This window comes from Diaporthe citri (assembly GCF_014595645.1).
Source record: "Diaporthe citri strain NFHF-8-4 chromosome Unknown scaffold_8, whole genome shotgun sequence".
Classification (NCBI taxonomy): Eukaryota; Fungi; Ascomycota; class Sordariomycetes; order Diaporthales; family Diaporthaceae; genus Diaporthe; species Diaporthe citri.
Window position 1 is genome coordinate 1,407,601 of NW_025064853.1, and position 19,688 is coordinate 1,427,288.

Genomic DNA, 19,688 nt, shown 5'->3' on the forward strand with positions numbered 1-19,688 from the left:
GTCCCAAGACTGTCTTCCACCCAAGTGACGAGCCACGGTGAAGAACAAGCCCGGCCTTGTGCACTCTCCCGGGGTGGCGGTCGGAAGAACCAACAGGCCATGGATCATCTCCGGGTTGTACACGCGGCGGCCCTGGAGTCCAGGTCGTTTTAATGCCGGCTGGATATGAACACCATCGACAGCAGATCGGTTGGACCGTTCGAGCTTTGTGCCAGTTTCTGGTTCCTCTGGGCCATTGACACCGCCAACATCGACCAAGCGTGTGGGACCATACAATGGCGTTGACGGTCACAATGTCTTGAAAGTACCACCGAGGAGTTGATGTGTATTCCACAGGCCTGGCTCAGAGAGAACTTGCCCTGCGAATGGCTTCCGGCGTATACGTAGCCACCTTGCACATGGGGTCTTGAATAGTAAAATGCTTTGTAGATCTATGGAATACTTCTTCAGATCCTGATCAGGATCCGGGGTCCGACTTGCGATGCTCACATTTCCCAGTTCGAATGAAAACTTGGACACTTCGAGTCGGTGATAAATGTCACGATGATCTCGATGCTTCTTCTTCTTCTTCGCGCAGACGCCTCATCCTCCTATGCTTCTCAAGAAACTTTTGTCTCCATTCTGCCATGGTTTTCTCATCCGAGCCCGAATAAATAGACTCCTCCGTGTCCTGATAAAAGTCTCGGAACTCGAAGTATTTATTCGCTTCGGCTGATCTCCACGGTCCTCCATAGTTACTCTCCTCAATCCACTCCTCTAAAGGTGGATACGGTGACTTATCGAATACCACACGCAGTCCAAACCATATTGCTGGATCATCTTGTGGAGGACCGAATTGTTTTCCATCCCAGTATAACCAGTCAGGCATTGTGAATCTACCCTTGGCCAGCTCCACTTTATAGGTCTTTGGTTGAAAAGCAGCATCGACGAGATTCGCCTCGTTGACGTATTCCGGGGAAATGTGTGTAAACATCGGTAGAAAGCGCTTCGTGAGAGTTATCTCAACATCAAGACTGACTCGAAAATCAGTGTTCATGTCGATTTTCCGCTCCAAAACCGTGGAACAATCCCCCAAAGGTTTCCAAGCAATCTCGGCGGCAATCAAAACCCTGTGTTCAATACCGCACACCAACTTAAGGCTTGTTAGTCAATGCCAATCAAGGATACCGGCGGCAAGGTGGATCAAATTACCTTTCCTGTACCATCCCCCTCAAATTTGATGCCACATCCCAGGAAAATGGGCCATGTCCACCAGTCTGAGCAGAAGACAGACCTCACTGTTGTCTCCGTGGCCATGTGGAAAATTTCTGGTCTTTTGTTCTTGGCACTGAAGGACTAAGAACTAGAGACGGGGCCGGTACGATGTGGGAGGGAGACGGATGTAAAGGGAGAAAGTTGAGATACAGCAAATTCGCTTGTTGGCACGTGTACATGTGTTTCATACGTCGGAAGAGGGCTGGGTATTTGAGCAGAACCAAACACTGGAGACTTGACATGGGGAAATGAAGTGGACCGATCGGCGGCAGCCTGAATGCAGCCTAGCAGATGGGGCTCTGCCTGGTGACTCTGGTGTCTGTTGCAGTGGCTGATTCTCTTAGATGCACTATGGACATCGCATTGTGTTCTGCCAAAGGCCCTAGTGTGCGAGGGTTGACTTGATACTCATGTGCCCCAGATCAGATACTGTCATCCGTGGGTTGGGCGCTTGGGTGGAGAGTCCATGATGAATGCGGATATGTTGCAGTGCTGTATTGACTTCACCCAGAGAACAGGCTTGGACATTGCCATGCCATGTCCATTTATACAGAGAAATGTCATGAGGCCCATTGAAATGTTTAGATGGTTTCAGTTGGCTGATCATTAGCTTCTCAAGGGCACACTTCACTACAGTGATATCAACCACTGGAAGAATGGTTTTCTGACCACCCCTGAGACGTTTCGAAGTCTTGAACATTTTGGGGAATTCCCCTTCTCTGTCTGGATGCGCAACAAGGCCATGCTCGGCTGGATGCACGGCTCCTGAATCGTCATCAACCGCGGCGTGGAGAACGCAACGACCTGGGACCATTTCTGGTTCGTGTGCAACGTATGTGACTGAATCTATCTACCCATTTTGCAGACTTTTCCATTGGGTACGAAACACGAGCACTAAGAAACGAACACTGCGCAGGCTTTGGCTAAAGGGTACGAATCTTTTGGAAACAACGCAGGAGGTGGCACCGAGGCATCCTGTCTATCCCTGGAGTCATTGCGCAAGTATCGCTGGTGATGGGACTTGTTGGAGAGCTAGTCGCTTTAGCAATGTAAGCCTGCCTCATTCCCTTCCCTTCTTGATTTGTGTCTCACAGAAACTTGATGCTTACTTCATCCTCTGATTGATACAGACCATTTATGCTCTATGGCGTGGAAGCCTTGCAATGCTAGATCTAAACACAAGATCCTGGTCAAACTGTCCTGTTTCTGGAGGCTAGTACCGGCATGTGGCCTTCCAAGGGCTGTGTTATACGTCATGCTTGCTTCCGGTCTTCTGATAGCCAGAGTCTCTCATCTGCATGCTTATTAATGAAATGGGTGAGATATGATAAAGATCCAACCTTATCCAAGACCTCAGAAGCACTGCCTACCATATTTATGCATTGAGGGCCATGGTCTATCGGAACAACGTAAAACCGGGAATTATCTAGGTATCAGGTGGAGTTGAACACCAATGGATCTCAAGGGGGTTTCTGTCTGATGTATCAAGTATCTGTACAGCTGTACTGTGAGTGTTCAAGCAACAGACCTGGCGTCTCGACTGTGGTCTGCACAATCCGAGTCTACTTTGACTGCACTGGAAGAAGCAACATCAGTGCTGCTCTACCACAGGTTGAAACTTTTTCATTCAGAGACGTGTACCAGCGCACTTGCTTGTGCAGGTAGATTTGGCAATACGGAATAGGAACAACGGTGTGACGTGCGATGCATGGCGTCTCACAAACACGCGGGCGCTTGTGATGTCAAGCATTGAGTTTGCTCCCTACACCTTCTATACAAAACAGGGTGATTCAAGGCAGTCAGCCAACATGGTGCTGGTAAGCTTAGACAGGTGCCAAGAATCGTGTGAGCAGTCTACTCCTGCCCAAGCTATACAGTGCCTGGTTTGGGTCGGATCGATCACGTCAAAGCAAACGGGAATAATACCACGATGTGCCCCCCTCCTTAGAATTTTTCCCATGCCAACTTCGATCAGTGAACCTATCAACAGCAATAGCGCCTCAGAAAATGCGGCGATGCGGCGCAGCATGCGTTGTCCCATCTCCAGCCGGAGCCGCCCAATTTACGCGCGGAGCATGCAGTCTTGGGGCACCTGGCACATGAAACTCTGGCCCTCACATACAGCCTCGAGAGAACTCGAGAGCCAACATGCCTGACCATCAAGAGACCTGCACTCTGATAAGTTTCACAGAAGATGAGTGGCTGGCTCATCGCCGAGCACACCAACGATTGTTTGACCAGGTCGCAGCGATGGAGGCTTCGCAACTTGACACGTCTCAAATTCCACAGAATCGTGTCATCTTGCCTGGGCTGTAACTATTCTGCTCAAATTCATGTGCCACTTCTTCACCGATTGATTAGACTAAAGCAAGAACTGTTGGCTGCAGCTTCCAGGATCCTCAAACATGAGCAGCCAGTTTGACCAAATATTCCATTCAGAGTGTGGGAGAAGCCAGAAATGAAGCATCATTCAACATAGCTGAGAATGGAAAGGTGAAGTGGGCGGGTTGTGACAGACTAGAGGCTCACAACATATAAGGTTGAGGCTCCTCCGCGGAGGATGAATGCGAGCATGGTCTGAGGTCACAAGTTCAATACCACAATTGAGCCGATCAAACCACTCTTTCGAGGACTCGTCAAAACGCCAGCAGTCATCAAAACCCAAATCTACTATATAGTTTGCTCTTTGGGCTCTTGCAATACATCATCAGCACCTACATGCACTACCTTCTATCGAGTCTTCTTCATATCTCTAGCACATTTCAACCATTCATCATGAGTCTCGCTATGAACACTTCAGCTTCCGTGCCAAGCGGAGATGCGTCTTCTAGAGATGTCGCTCTTGATACAGAGGCGATAGAGCAGCTCAACAGTCCACACGCCAAGGTTTTGCTCGACATGATCGACAGTCTCCGGGAACTCCGAGTCGGCGAGATTGTCCAACTGCCTCAGATCATCGTGGTCGGCGACCAATCTTCCGGGAAAAGCTCTGTTCTTGAGGCCATTTCCGGGATAAACTTCCCAGTCAATAGTGACCTGTGTACGCGATTCGCAACGGAACTCGTTATGCGGAGGCATCCTGAAACCAAAATCACGGTCAGCATCCAGAAAGCAATGAGGCCAGCCGCCGCTGGACACGATGGCGAGCAGGAAGAGTCTCTTCCCTTCCACAAATCGAGCTTGGATAAGGACGCTCTGCCGGATATTATCAGCGAGGCTCGAGAGCGTATGGGTATTAGAACTGGTTCAAAGCGGTTCTCCAAGGACATCCTTCGCGTGGTGGTTGCTGGGCCCGATGCCCCCGAGCTCACTCTTGTGGATCTTCCCGGCATTTTTCACTCTCCGACCTCAGAACAAACACTGGAAGACAAAGAGCTTGTCAACGAGCTAATTGAAAAATACATGCAAGAGAGCAAAAGCATCATACTGGTGGTGGTTGCAGCAAACAACCAGCTAGCGAACCAGTCGGTGTTGAGCCGAGCCAAGCAACACGACCCACACAACAAACGCATTGTCGGTGTGATCACCAAACCGGACCTAGTCGACGGTTATGCCAATGAGAAAAAGTATCTCGATCTCTGCAGGGGACTTGAGACGGCCCACAAGCTATCGCTCGGCTGGCATGTCTTGCGCAACAGCTCGGAACAGGCAAGACGCGATGTCTCTCATGACAGAGACCGCGAAGAGCAACTCTTCTTCCAGAGAGGTGTCTGGGCTTCTCTTCCTCCTGCGAACAGAGGAATAGGAAGCCTTCGGAATAAGCTCAGCAAAGTGCTTCTTGAGCACATCAGGGAAAGCTTGCCGGGCCTCATCCGAGAGATTGAGAACAGTCTCAGCGCACGTGAGGAGGAGCTGCTGCAGCTCGGGAAACCCAGGTCCACTCTAGAAGAGATGCGATCATATTTGATGGGTATAGCGGAAGAATTTCAGCGTTTGGCTCGCGATGCTGTTGATGGTAGATATGGAGATCAATTCTTTGGCGACCTGTCTGAAGTCGACCGGAAGCTACGAGCTCGGCTTCGGCAGATGAATCGCGCCTTTGATGATACCATGATGAGCAAGGGTTCTACTTACAACATCGTCTGGAACATCGAAAACGACTCAAACGACCACACAGGCGACGACCATCACTCAGATGACGACCGCTCTGAGAACGGCCATTCGGACGGCGACAGCTCAGACGATGACGACGAAGAAGTTCCCGATCATTTGCAACGACTGATCGAATCATACCAGGGGAACTTCTCAGATCCTCTTTCGATCACGAGGTCAAATCTCACAGATGAGCTTGAGAACCTGGCATCTTTGAACCAGGGCAAGGAGCTTCCTGGGGTCCCAAACGCGGAACTTGGTTTCCAGTTTTTCAAGGAACAGGCAAAGCCCTGGCGGCAGATTGCTGAATTCCATTTGGATCAAGTCCAGGTCACCAGCAAAGCATTCGTGGACTGCCTCTTTGGACGTGTCATCGGAGGAGATCATGGTACCACTGAAGCCATACTGAAAGGTTGCGCGGACCCCTTTTTCGACAAAAAGAGCACTCTGCTCGTGGACAAACTACAGGAACTCCTGCGGCCATACACAACCGGTTATGGCCTTCCACTTGAGAGAGAGTTTCGGAAGAGAACCTTGCGGCACAACTCTCAGCATTTTCTAATGGCGCTGGAGATCGAAAGTCCCGAACTCTTCCAAGTCGGTGGAAAGGCAAGGTTACGTCGCGAAGATATCTTAGAAAGTATTGCCAAAGCAGAGAGCCTGTATCGAGGTGAGTTCGGCACAGATCAGGTTATTGACATGATGAAGGTTCACTACGAAGTAAGTTCTGCGATTATTACATGCCATTTCAATTATGTGCTAAATTCAGCTTCCCAGATGTCACGCAGCACTTTCATTGAGAATGTCATAAACCTCGCAGTGGAGAACTGCCTCATATGCGACATTCCAAGCATTATGACACCAATGGGAGTCAGTCGAATGACTGAAGAGACACTGAGGGGCTTGGCATCCGAGTCTGACGAAATCTTGTCGAAGAGAGAGGTCCTCCAAGAACAGACGAGATTACTACGAGAAGGTCTTCAAATATGCCAACAACACAGACGCAGGGTGTTGGCAGGTACATAAGTTGTCCGTTTCCAATCCTACCCTTGCTCATCTCTGACCATCAGCACGTGCAGCGCCTCCAACGTTCACAGGTGTGTCTACTCCGGAGCGACAGAGGCTGCCAAGTTCAGGTAAGTTTTCATGTCTCTATGCATGTCCAAATATCATCAAGTTCACAATTGACGACCTTCCAGCTCCATCCACACTGCAGGTGAGCAGCAATAGTCGGGCAGGACCACTATTTCCAAGTAATAACGCCCAGCACACAGGCATCATCCCCCGGACACTTCTCGGCTGTAGCCAGCCCGTTTTCTAACATATCATCGATTGTGACACCATCACCAACCCCAGACTCTCGAGCAAAGGGTCGCGCATTGGCCTCAAGCTCAACCAAGAATGGCAGAAGCAGCATCAATTCAGTCACAGGGGACACCTCGGCTTCAGCGTCTCACCAGCCGAGGTCCCCCAAGCACAAAGAGCGCTGGCAGACCTACCGTGAAAGGTCTGGGAGTATCAGCAGTGAGCTATAGGCCTCGCCTCGAGCCCTCAAGCTAGCAGAACACTGGTAAGTACCTGAGTACTCGGCAGAATGGAGTCTCGCCAAAGCTCAACTGGAAGGTCCAGGCCGTATAAATTGCTGATTTAAGGTTGAAGGTCGGAATAAAGGTCTGACGAGAATAGACGACCATTTTACTCGTCAGCACATGGAAGCAAATTGAGGACTAGGATAATACACAAGATTGGGTTTATGTTTTGCTGCGTGGTGGTATCATCCAGGACCAAGAATGTGTATTTCAGCAAGATCTGTGACAAACGGATGTATGATTATTGTACTTTGCAATTTGAATGATTTCTCGAGGTGCTCCAGCGCTACGATTTAAGGTAACGGTATGAGCCTTCTGAAACACACGTCGACCTGAACAGGATATGCTTTGGGGTGGCATAGAAGCCCTCCTGATTTTGATCTACCTTTCAACCTTGCAATGGACCCCTGCTATTGCCTAGTGTGTCTCCTGGCCGCTTAAAACAGCTTTCTCATTCGGCTCGCTTCTGCGATAGACAGATCCAGTGGCTGCATCCCTCTTCTGCAGATAGATAGCGAGTGACAGTGTCAACGCCGCGCATACAATAAACGCAACGGTCGTGGAGTTTCCCACCAGGAAATGCGGTGCGTATGTTGTGTTGTATGTCAACAATGGGATCCACGCGTTGAAGGCATATCTATGACTTGTGTCAGTGTTGTGCTGAAATTGCAGTCCAGGCCAAGGTGAAAAGTGTTCTAAGAAATCCAACTCACGCTACCGAGTTAGTTGAACCAAGGATGATCTTTCTTTCCAGGCTGTCCCCGGCCCAGTGCTCATTGACCATCGTCTGTCGAAAATTAGGTCGTGCCTTGAAATGTGTCATCAACATCATGGTAAACGTACGAGGAATACAGGGCCTGAGCCTTGCGCAAAGCTAAAATTTCCAAAGTCAGTAACACTTCCAAGCAGATATCCAGACCTAAGGACTGACCCAGTGAGGTAGAAAGACGCCCATTTAAGACCAAACGGCACGCCATCCCAAATGGCCAAGTTCATGGCAGCGAAGACGCAGACCGCCAACGAGAAGTAGACGATCGGTGCGCGGACCTGTAACGAGTCGCTGGTCCAGCCATAGCACAGGGTGGTTACGATGGTGATTGCGTTTAGGACCGTGGGATACGTGTTTATCTCTGGCACGGTGTAGCTGCAACAGTGTTAGAGCTGGTGAAGCTGATAGGCATCGAATGGACCAGCGCTTACCGGTTAAGGCTCTTCCGCCACAGGTTCATGTAGCTTCCAATGTTCTCGCTGCAAATGAAGAATCTAATGTGCTCGTCAGATTCCCGTCGCCGAACATTTTGAGCACTTGTTCTCACGTGTAGTAAGTCGTGTAGACCCAAAAATGCCACTTCTTGAGAATGCGCTTCGCCTCTCGCCACGTGAATGGCTCCTCGAGCTGCTTGCCTGCCCGCTTCATTCGGTCGAGGGCGAGCAGCTTCTCCTTGGCAGTCAGCCAATGCACGCGGGTGTTGCTGGGAAGATCTGGTAGAGCATAGTAGGCTAGATACGTCAGTTACAAGACGACTACTCCAATTAAATGAGGTATAAAGGCCTTACCCCATAGAGCCATTGGCAGCGTTATTACCCCATCGAAAATGAATAGCCAACGCCAACCCGACAATCCATGCTCACCGTCCATGCCGGTGTAAAGAGCAGCTTGCTGTTTTATATGTCAGAGAAACACTTCAACGGACTAAGCTTGCCGGACACGAACCAGACATCCACTGAACATCGAGCACACGAAAGCGCTGGCAAAGAATATGCAGATCCTCCTGCGCAGTGACTTCTTTTCCACCGGGGATTCCCCACCGCTTGAAGAAGAGGACCCAACAGGCGATTCCGACGCCGAGACGACGGCCAGTTGGTCATTTGAGTCTTTCATGGTGAGGATCGCAGGCAAGAAGCACAAAACAATAATCGAGGCGAAAGAAAAGTAGTCTATTCAGAATTTGCTCCGGCCTCCCTTCCAACTGCACGCAGAGACAGAAGCTGGTATTTGAACGGCCCGAGGCCTGCCGATAGGCAGGGAAAGATTGCAGAATTCGGCCTCCCGCCACGGGCATCCTCATGATACCATCGATAAGAATGCCTCGCTTCTAAAGTCGACGTCCGTAGTTCGCAGCACCCACGGCATGTCGGTGCCGCTGATTGGTGCGTTGCGCTTTCGAGCTTGGCTCGTCTTGTGTGGAGGCCATGACACCATCTGAGGGGTTGCATTGGGATGTCGACAGTTGGTGATCAACCAGAATTGTTGGCTTTCACGAATGAGACGCAAATAAATGTGTTCCCGGCTTGGGTATATTGAAACCATTGCGAAAGTAAACCAAAGTTGCCCAGATCTCATGATGTCTCCTGCCCGGACAGCAGCAGGCCTCCCTGCTTACGAATATCCCAAGGGGACTGAGGAGAAACGTATGTATCTGTCTGTGAAGGAATATTACAAATGTGTAAGCGACTAACGAATGTGTTACGTCATAGTGGAGTATGCGGATCTAGAGGCTCTCGACATCTCGAAGCTCGACCAGCCAGGCGGGAAGCAGGCCCTGGCCGAGCAGGTCCTCAGCTTCATCAACAAGAATGGTTCGCTGCGGTGCGATTCTGTCACCTGAAAAGGGCGCCAACTAACAGAACCTCACGGCCAGGCTTTTTCTACGTCGTCGGCCACGGCTTCACAGACGAACAAGTCCGGCGGCAGTACGCCCTCTGCCAGGCAGTCCTCGACCTCCCGCTAGAGGAGAAGCTCAAGTACCAGTGCAACACGGCGGCCGGCGACTTCAGGGGCTACAAGCCGCAGTCGACGGGCAAGCTGGCGGCGCGGGACAACGATGAGCGGTACAACATCCCCAAGTTCACGCCGGAGCACGAGCGGCCCCACCCGCAGCCGATCCTCGACCACTGGGAGGAGATCCGCGGCTTCTCGCGCAGGGCGCACGACGCGCTGCTGCTCCCGCTGCTGCGGCTGTTCGCGGCGGTGCTGGAGCTCGGGGACGAGGACTTCTTTGTGCGGCGGCACCGCTACGAGGCCGAGGGGCTCGAGTACCTGCGGTACATGCGGTACTTCCCCCGCTCGAGGGAGGAGGACGCCGCGGCGGGGGATATCTGGGCCAAGGGGCACACTGACTACAACACGCTGACGTTTCTGTTCCACCAACCTGTCGCGGGCCTGCAGGTGCAAACGCCGGAGGGGCAGTGGAAGTACGTCAGGTCGCCGCGGGATGCGGTCATTGTCAACATCGCCGACGCGCTCGAGTTCCTGAGCGGCGGGTATCTGAAAAGCACTGTGCACCGCGTCGTGCGGCCGCCTGAGGACCAGGCGGACCGGCCGCGGCTGAGCCTGATCTACTTCGCGAGGCCAGAGGCGAACATAATCCTTGAGCCGGTGGACAGCCCGCTGCTGAAGCGCATCGGGCTTGGGGAGAGGAGTGAGAAGGAGAAGTTTGCGCGCAAGGTGACTGCTGAAGGTACGTGGTGTAAGTATGGTTCGTTGACGAACTGTGTGATTGCTGACCAGGTATTCGTGGGTTGCAGAATGGGCGCGCGCACGCGTCGCCAAAGACCATCGGTTCCGCACCGGGGTCGTGGACCAGCGGGAAAAGGAGATCATTGCTGGGGTGGCTCAAACGTATTACGACTAGATTGACGAATAAGAATGCGCAACGAGGAGACCAAGTGAAGATTTCCAACCGTGTACGTGGTCCGCAACAGCATTGGTCATGTGGCCTGTTTGCATATCGTCAGAAGAGAAGCGTGAACTCACTCCTGATGTTATTCTGTCACTGTATCATCTCGGCCAAGAGTTGTTCTCAGTCTAGTAACAGTCTCTGAGACAAGTGTTCATCAGGCCCCGTCCCATCCCCAATCTCATCCAGGGCACTACGTGTCGTGCTGAGACGGACCTCGGAGCCAGGTAACCTGCTCAACTTCTCCCGAGCCATCGCCTCCTCCTCATCATTTACAAGCCCCATGACCTCGACCACCAGCGGTGGACGGGAAACCCAGTCAAGCGAGGAGTAGGCATTAGCCTCGACGTCAGCCACCCCCGGGGGCTGCCCTACATGTAAGAAGCGGTCCAGCACCCACCCGACCCTGCGGCAGCACCCAACCGCGCAGTAGCACTCCTCAAAGGCCAGGGCCAGGCGGTCCAGGGTCATGCGCTTGATGCAGTCGATGCGCTCGACCCAGTCGATCTCGAGGTCGAAGTTCTTCTGCCCGTGGAGGGCCCGCAGCGCCTCCCCCGGCGCGAGCGCCCCCGCGTCGACGGAGCTCTTGATGGCGTAGCTCCTGTACAGGTTCGCGTAGTCGTCGCCCGGGTGGTCCCGCATGTCGAAGGTATAGCTCACGTCGCGGAGCGGCGCGTTGTTCGTGCGGCTCCCCAGGTCGCGAGTGAAATCCTCCTCGCTGGACCGTCCGAGAGTATCGAGCAGGTTGCAGTATGCAGGACGCCGGAACCGACCGGCGGGGAAGATGAACTGGTTCCTGCCGAAGAAGATCCGCGCAGCCTCGTCGTGCACTGTCCGGCTCACCCCTTGGACCAGGCCGAGTACTCTTGGCGCACGTTGACCGTCCCCCATCGCAACAAGTTCCTGCTCGAGCCCCTTATACCGCAGGTAATAAAACCCATCGTTTGTTCTGTAGTGCTTGACGGGTTCCAGGTCTCCCGCCACGCCCCCGCTGTTCGGTACGATGACCTTGCCTTTGCAGAGCGCATGGCTGTAAATCAAGTCGCGGATTTCAGACGGAAGGTCCATGAACCGATGGAACTCGTCGCGACGCGCTTTCCTGCACATCTTGGCCATGCTGCGAAGCTGACAGGACAGAGCGGTTAGAGATGAAGTTGTGAAGTTCAAATGAGCGGGGATGTCGTAACATGTCAAAGGGACCCACGCCTCCAGGGTTAAACCCTGCGGGGCCTTGGGCACCCAAGGCATCACTGCACGCAGTATGAGGAAGACCATACTCCATCCCTTCCCGCTACGACCAAACTAACTTCTCTATTGGCAACGTCCCAGTGCAATTTCCCAGACGAAATTGTATTCACTACAGTATTGACCACTTATTATTATCGAGTTCGGAAAGAGGAGATCAACCAGAAGCCTAGTATTCAAGTAAAAGACCGCAGTAACGGCCAGTATGCAAAAGGAAATTCAGTCAGGCAACACAGACTCGGATAAAGTAGTTAGACCATTCCTACTTAGAGGAGAAATATAGAGCCCTGCTGCAGATGAAAAGAGAAAAGAAAGAAGCACTTGAGAAGTGAAGGGAAAGGAAAAAGACGAAGAGAAAGAGAAGAGGAGAAGGCTCATTTGACGAAGAATTGTAGGCGGTGATGTTCTCAAGCGTCAACCGAGCACAGGGATGCACAAACGGACGACAGGGTCTTGTCTAAAAGGTCTGTTCAGACGTATTTGTATAGCTAAACCCGAAAATCTCCATGTCACGTAAGCATTTCCAATCTAGTCTCAATCTTATTCCGTATCCCAAGTGTAAGTCAGGCATGACATCGAAGCACCAATGTCAAAATCAAACGCCCATCCAGTCACAGCAGCCGCGATATCACAAGAGACGAAAAGCAAGTTAGGTAGCCAAGTACCCGTGTCATGTTTGTGTGTGGGTGACCCCGAGAAAACCAGAATCCATTTCAACTCCCAGGTGTATGTGTGTTGTGTGTGAAGCATCACTCATCATCCCCCATCGAAAAGAGAATCGATGGAGAAAGAAACCCAAAAGGGGAGCGCCCCAGGAGCCCCCCACATCCGCCCGCTGTACCACACCATATTTTTTGATCTATCAGTCTTTCGTCGGCGGAAGAAAGTTTAAAAGAGAAAGCAGAAAAGTAGGGAAAAGCTCCTTGATCCAATTCCCATCCAATTCTATCCAGAACCCAACGCGGATACTAGCCTAAAAAAGGTGTCTTTTTTAAAAAATGCAGAAAACGAGGGAGACGGCCTGGCGCCTCCCAAGGGGGAATCATCTTTATTGTCTGAGGTCGCTGTAAAAGGCAACGCAACAGAACAGGAAAGCAGAGAAAAGTGGTACCTTGAACCCCAGTGTGTGAGGGAGAGGAAGAGGGTTCAAGGCGTTTAGAAGCTGAAACGCCGACGTTGTTTTTGTTGTTGTGGTGGTGGTGTCGTACCCGACAGATCCTCGCGCTTCACTTCCCACCAAGAGCAAGAATGAATTGTATGTCTCCTAAGGGTCGGCCGCCTTCAGTCCCTCGGGTCGTAGATCCTGCTCTTGATGTACTTGGTCAGGGCGACATCGCCCCACTCCTCCCACTCGTTCCACTGCGCCTCGGGCAGGGCGCTGACGCCCTCCCGCCTGGCGGCCTTCATCACCTCGCGAGCAACGATGATGCTGGCCTCGCGGACGCGCTCGATGCGTGGGTAGATGAGACCCTTGTGGATCTCCTCGGCGTTCAGGGAGCCAGCCAGAGCGGCGGCGGACTCGTAAATCATGGTGTCGGTGACCCTTGTTGCCTTGGCGAGGATGGCACCCAGACCGATACCGGGGAAGACGTAGACGTTGTTACCCTGGTTGGGGTGGTATGTGATGGCCTGGTCCGCAGTCTTCACGGTGTATGAGCTAAATGGCGAGCCGGAGGCAAAGATGACACTGCCCTCGGTCCAGTTGATGGCCTGCTCGAAGGTGCACTCCGCCTTGGTGAGAGGGTTGGAGAGAGGGAACAGGATGGGCCTGCGGCCAAGGCCGCCAGAGTCGACGGACGCCTTGAGCGCACGCACCACGCTCTCGGTGAAGACGCCGAAGGTAGCTGTCAGGCCAACAAGGGCGGATGGCTTGACGTACTCGATGACCTCCTCGAGCGTGCGGAACTGGTGGCCGCCGTTGTCTGTACGAGCGAAGTACTTCTTGTGCTCAGCCAGCCTGTCGCCACGGTCCTTGGTGACAAGGCCCTTGGTGTCGACAAGCCAGAACTTCTCCTTGGCGGCCTGTTCCGAGAGACCACGGCGAGTGTAGTACTCAACGAGCTGCTTGGCGACACCAACACCTGCAGATCCAGCGCCCATGAAGACGAGTCGCTGCTCTTCTAATGGGACTCCAGAGAGGCTTGCAGCACCGATATATCTGGAAGGACCGTGTTAGTCACAATTTACCAAATAGTAGGCGGGGAAAAGCGGCTTACCCAGCCAGCACGACAGCACCAGTTCCCTGGATGTCGTCGTTGAAGCACTTGTACTGGTTACGGTAACGGTCGAGGTAGTTGAAAGCCTTCTCAGACTCGAAGTCCTCGAATTGCACAACCATTTCTGGGTAGACCTCCTTCGCGGCGGCCATGAACTCATCGGCAAAAGCCTGCTGCTCAGCAACGGATGGGCGCTTCTGGCGGAGGCCGAGGTAGAGCTCATCCTTCAGGTTGGTCTCGTTGTTGGTACCGCAGTCCAGAACGATAGGCAGGGTCTTGCTAGGGTGGATACCGGCGGCCGCAGTGTAAAGAGCGAGCTTGCCAATGGGGATACCAATGCCGTTGAAACCCAGGTCACCAAGACCAAGGATACGCGAGCCATCAGTGACGACGCAGATCTCAGGGGCTGGGTAAGGCCAGTTCTTCAGGATGGTCTTGATAGACTTTCGCTGCTTAATCGAAATGTACAAGGCCTCTGGGCGGGTGTAAAGGGTTGAGTACTGCAGGCAGACATCACCAATAGTAGGCGTGTAAACGAGCGGCATCATCTCCTTGCCGTGGTCCATAAGCAGGCGGTAAAAGAGATCGGCATTTTGGTCCTTGACCGATGACAGATACAGGTACTTGTCAACATTGGTCTGGCGGGAGCGAATCATGCGGAGAGCACGCTGGCATCCCTTCTGGAGGTCCTCAATCTGATGAGGGATCAGACCGGTGAGGTTCTTCTTGGCACGGTCTTCTGGTTGGAAGGCAAGACCTGTACATAATTTAGTATAAGATGGTCTTGGTGGTTGGGATTGCTACTGACCCTTGTTCCACAGCGGCTCCCGGAGGACCTGGTAGCCAGTAGCCTGGTACTCTGAGATGTACTCGGTCTGGCGGGTTTGTTGGACCTCTCCGTATGTGTCTTGCCTGTAGCCACGCAGCTGGTCGAGCTGCTGGGCCTTCATGGCCTCTTCGATGCCTTGGATATCGACGGAAGACATTGGGTTAAATATTGATATCCTTCTTGAGGATACTGACATACGCTTGGAAATAGAAGTGAGGGAGGTGCGACCAGTCGAGGAGGACGGAGAAGCAGACCGAGGTGTTGATATATCTGAACTGGAGGAGGAGTAAGGATAGGGAACCGAAGCCATTGGCATGGGGATCGCTCTGAGGAGTGTTTGTGTGAGCGAGGAGAGGAGGAAAAAGGTAGAAAAGGCGAAGTTGACGGCAACTTTTGTAAGCGGGCGAGAGGGTGTGGTCGACTTGGGGGTCGAGGATTCCGAGGAGGGCTGATGGAGCAGTCGGGTACAGAGCGGGTACGATGATTTGACCAACTGCGGCGACGGGTCTGGATGAACAGGGTTGGCAAGGTTGTCGGTATTAGTGTTATTAGGAGATCGGGCCTGAATACGACCTAGGCGGCAGCTGGATGCAGCAGAGGCAGAGGCAGATGCAGAAGCAGATGCAGCACGCGAGCAGGATGGGGCTTGATTAGCTGAGAACGGGACCACACGGCGACGGACTGCTGGAGACAGTGGCAGCCGTCGGGCGGAGACAAATACTCCTTTTAAGGCCATCGACAACGCCATGAATGTAGAGTGACTTGAATTTTGGCTTGTGAGGAGGATTGGCCCTTGCAGGGTCGGAAGAATGAGGAAACGCCCGGGCAGGGTCTGTAACAAGTTGTGCAGCCCTGGTGTCAGGCGGTTTCAACTTGTGCCGTGCGTTCCAGCAAGACAGACCCCAAAAGGAGATGGCCCAGGCTCTTGTCGCCCGAGACAGGCCTCTCTTATTCCCTTTTGGATATTGGCCACGACTCTGGCAAGAATGCAAAAGAGTCAGCGACTTCTCCACGCGGCCGACGGCCTCGGACCAAGACGAGAACCTCCGCAATTACTCACGGTTTTTTCCTCTTTTCCCCGCGTGGCAACCCACAGGATTGGCAGGCTGTACGTAAAACCTGGCGGGGTGACAAGCCCGGCCGAGTCGTGTGCGTTACCTGGGGGGCGGGTTTGACTTGGTGCCCAAGAGTTGGCGCAGCAAGAATACCGGCACCTCAGTCTCGATCAGGGGGTGGCCGCCCCGACGGGACAGGATTCGAGGGTTGTTGGTCGGGTGGGAGGCGGATCAGCTCTGTTCTGGGCCAAGCTGGTCTGGGGGATTCGAGTGGCACACACAGCTGGGTATTTTTGGGCAGGATCCGTCGAGAATAACTCCCCTCGATCAAGAGAGCCAGCGTGTGCCCTTTTTTCCTCTGGGCTTATGGATCATGGTTTCTGGTTTTGTTCTCCCTGATATGCTTTTCTCGTTCTACAGGCCAACCTTAATTCTTATGGTAAGCTGACGAGTCGTCGTGGCCGATGGTCGGCGTGAATACGGGCGCGGCCAGCCAGTCACTCAGTCAACATGATCACGAAAAAGAGACATGCATGGAGACGGCCATGTCTGATACAGTGACTACGGTGCCGGGGGTGGATTTCGGGGTAGCTTGGCCGTCTGCGCCCAGAGCTGTCGAGCCAAATCGTTGGGAACTGGGGCTTCGCTCGCCGACAAACTCAACTGAATGAAGTGAACTCAACTCAGCGCTGTCGATCCAATCCTCGTCTCCCCGGTTCTGCACGAAAACGAGTGGGGGCCTGGGTCTGGGTTCAAGGCTGGGGGGCAGGGACCAGGGGGCAGGGGCCAAGGGGCACGGGCAGGGACCGGGGCAAGCTTGAGGCACGCCGCTTCCCTGTCAGGGTTTGCCAATGTCGGGGTGCCGCTCCTCCTCCTCGTAGTCTGGGCCCGGGTGCCAGGGCCCAGGGGGGCTGTCCAGTCCTTTCCTTTCCCGCAGGCCGGACTCCTCCACTCTTGACTGCATGCCTTCTTTTGGCGCTGACGGCCACGTTCAACAGCTGCAGAGTGGTGTAGCTGGCAGCTTCGAGCTGGGCTGAAGTGCTGAGGAATCCCGATCTATTCTCATTTCCCGAGCGTGCCCTACCATTTTCTCGGGTGTGCCAACCGACGAGAGAGAGGCTAGGAAAGCAGGCAGCAAGGGGAGAGGGGACCTGCCTCTTGCTCTGAGTTATGATAGTCAGGCAGTTCGGAGTAGTCTGCTCCAAGGGCAGATGGCCAGGAGACCGCCGCCAATTGCGGCTCGTGTAATGATCCATCACTCATCATACTTTCCCGTGTCGAGCAGAGAAAAAACTGGAAACACGGTTTCGGGGTCACTGTGACCTTTGACGCGGCTCGCGGCGTCTCCGCCCGGCCAATGGTTCCCCCACATTCAATCAATCAATTGATGTCGTCGACATCAATAGCAACTTGAAGAAGTGGAATGGCGAATGAGCAAGGGCCCCCCCCCCCGCTCGACGGTCGGTCCCAGTCCGCAGGAAGAGCCCACTTTACGAAAAAGATCTGGGTGCTGACGAACCTTGTAATTCCAGACAACATCAGATTTGGGCACGACCTGATGATTTCCTGGGGCAGTGGGAAGATTTGCCATCTATTGCCGGCCTCGCGGTCTTATGCACGGCATCATACCGCTCGGGAATATTCAGCGATCAAATAGCCGCATGAGTCCACCGTATCTGGGCTCCTCTTTATTTGAGCCTCATCAGCCGCAGTGGCTACGAAACATCACCTTCTGGTCTGCTGTTTCTGCCGTCACCTCCTCCTCCTCCTCCTCAGAGTGTCCCGTCCGAGCTCCTTCCAGAACTTTTTTCCTGATCGGCTTGGCAAGCACGCGGTGCCGGGGTACCAGGGTACATTGCAGGGGGGCCCGCTGACGTGCCTTCCGAGTCTTCCCGACTGCGACATGGAACAAGCGCCTGAAGCTGCAGCCCACGCCGGCCTCGCCAGGCCTTCCCGAGTCTAGCTTCTGGATCGGGAAAGGTCACCCTGTTTCCCCATCCCCATCAAATTGCGCGCCCGGCCGTGGAGCCGCCCAGCCAGCCCAAGTCCAGCTTGGTCGGTTTCAGGGTCCTCGTTAGTCTTACTTTACAGTACGTGTACACGGTAGACGTGTACTCATCACCGGCAATCTCTAGCCTTCTGCTCACCGAAAGCGGGCGCCGGGCACGGTGAGGGCTGGGTGAGATGTGATGAGGGTTGACGAGGGGGTGACGGAGCATACGACACATGCATTTTTTGTGCCACCTCCTTCTCCTTGCCGCACCTCTCGGCTCGTATCAGCAGCACAGGCAGAAGCAGAAAACTATGGTGCAGCAATATGGGAGCATGAAGGCCGTGAAACCAGCACTCTTATCACGATTCACCTGCGTCTGATGTGCGCAGCGGGTGCTGGTGGTTCCCTCACACCCCCCCCAGTCCCCACTTGTCTCAAACGGTCGCCAACGATCCAGTTCCGTTGGTCTATCGGTCTGATAACACTCAGACCCGGGCGCTCGTACACGATCGATTTCCACTGGCCAAGCTTTTGGCATGGTCTTGGAAAAGCTTCGCTTGGGAGCATCGAGCGCATTGACACCGGTCGGGGAGCGGCGTTACACACATGGCGGCGACTACATCAGATTATCCCGTGCCCCCACAGGCTGTTTTATCCTTTGGACAGTGCGGTCCTGACTGAAATAGGTGCAATAATTACAATGTCTGCAAGTCAACAAACAACATGTCGCGTGGACAGTAAGTAGTACGGGCCGTCTGATCTCCAGTCCCGCCTCCCGCGCAGCCGGCCGTCGACCACGGGCCGTTCGAGCTAGCTCGCATCGGCAGTAGGGTGAATCCTTTCCTGGGATGGCAATCGCGAAACCTTGGGCTCGCGCCAGTCTCAACGTTTCCTAGCTCAACGCGACTCGTTGACACATGCTCGAGCCCTAACTCGTCGTGCCTCGTAGTTGTAGTATACTTCTTCATTAGCGCTGATAGCTGCAACACTGCTACTTGTAGACTACCGCCCATCTGCAGCACTTCCGACCTGTCACCGCAACAACATGCACTGATTCCAGACCGGTGCTCGCGGACGATTCAAGGGTCGTGCTACCGCTCATGTTGCTGTGATAAACCATCATGCGCATCAAATCACTCCATAGACTACCTAAGCATGCTTTGAGGTAACATCACAGCCTTCGTTGAGATGTCACACCCCACATCTCACTAGCCACTGCAACACCAGATCTGCCGGTATTCCCAAGCGCACACTTATTACACGCACGCTACTGACATTCATACATGGCCGCCATTCCAAGCCTAGCCCTCCTGCCTGCTGGGGTCCATCCGGCTGTCATGCACGCATGGAAAAGCCCAGGCGATAGTGCGGGCACGCGACAAGCCATCGGCGCCTCCCCAACGAAATCTAGGCACCATGCACCCGACCCCGACCACACACACACACACACACACACACACACACACACACACATCCGTACCGAGTCCGACCGCCTTCCCGGACCTTGGCGCCGCGGCGGAGTACAGTCATCCTCTGTGCGCCGAAAGGTCGCCAGGCCCCTGGGAAAAGAAAACAAGGCAACCTCCGGCGTTGCGAGCTTGCTCGGACGGACTAGTTACTTACTCCCCTTTCGGATGCCCAAAGGCAAGGGAGGGGTGTGTGCCTCGGTCACCGATCGGGGAGTTATGCTCGATTGTCGGACATTCGGTTTGTTGGCCGAGGCGGCTACCCCAGA

General features: G+C 53.6%; 5 protein-coding genes across 5 annotated transcripts; 2 read left to right on the top strand and 3 right to left on the bottom strand.

The window, feature by feature from the left end:
• Window positions 1–4,029: 4,029 nt before the first annotated feature.
• INS49_014752 (uncharacterized protein) lies at window positions 4,030–6,850 on the top strand (the record flags this gene model as incomplete). Its single annotated transcript, XM_043175441.1, has 5 exons — window positions 4,030–6,066; window positions 6,124–6,216; window positions 6,287–6,354; window positions 6,426–6,482; window positions 6,703–6,850. 5 exons carry the CDS (start codon window positions 4,030–4,032, stop codon window positions 6,848–6,850), a joined length of 2,403 nt encoding a protein of 800 aa, XP_043020398.1.
• Window positions 6,851–7,352: 502 nt separating this feature from the next.
• Window positions 7,353–8,817, bottom strand: INS49_014753 (uncharacterized protein; the record flags this gene model as incomplete). The annotated part of the gene is made up of 8 exons (XM_043175442.1): window positions 7,353–7,572; window positions 7,649–7,722; window positions 7,779–7,809; window positions 7,867–8,079; window positions 8,136–8,198; window positions 8,252–8,435; window positions 8,568–8,595; window positions 8,650–8,817. The coding sequence occupies 8 exons, from the start codon at window positions 8,815–8,817 to the stop codon at window positions 7,353–7,355; spliced, it is 981 nt and encodes a 326-aa protein (XP_043020399.1).
• Window positions 8,818–9,280: 463 nt separating this feature from the next.
• On the top strand, window positions 9,281–10,570 carry INS49_014754 (uncharacterized protein; the record flags this gene model as incomplete). Its single annotated transcript, XM_043175443.1, has 4 exons — window positions 9,281–9,347; window positions 9,414–9,515; window positions 9,578–10,396; window positions 10,464–10,570. The coding sequence occupies 4 exons, from the start codon at window positions 9,281–9,283 to the stop codon at window positions 10,568–10,570; spliced, it is 1,095 nt and encodes a 364-aa protein (XP_043020400.1).
• A 168-nt stretch (window positions 10,571–10,738) lies between these two features.
• INS49_014755 (uncharacterized protein) lies at window positions 10,739–11,863 on the bottom strand (the record flags this gene model as incomplete). Its single annotated transcript, XM_043175444.1, has 1 exon — window positions 10,739–11,863. The coding sequence occupies one exon, from the start codon at window positions 11,861–11,863 to the stop codon at window positions 10,739–10,741; it is 1,125 nt and encodes a 374-aa protein (XP_043020401.1).
• Window positions 11,864–13,141: 1,278 nt separating this feature from the next.
• INS49_014756 (uncharacterized protein) lies at window positions 13,142–15,062 on the bottom strand (the record flags this gene model as incomplete). The annotated part of the gene is made up of 3 exons (XM_043175445.1): window positions 13,142–14,018; window positions 14,077–14,833; window positions 14,885–15,062. The coding sequence occupies 3 exons, from the start codon at window positions 15,060–15,062 to the stop codon at window positions 13,142–13,144; spliced, it is 1,812 nt and encodes a 603-aa protein (XP_043020402.1).
• Between the last annotated feature and the right edge of the window lie 4,626 nt (window positions 15,063–19,688).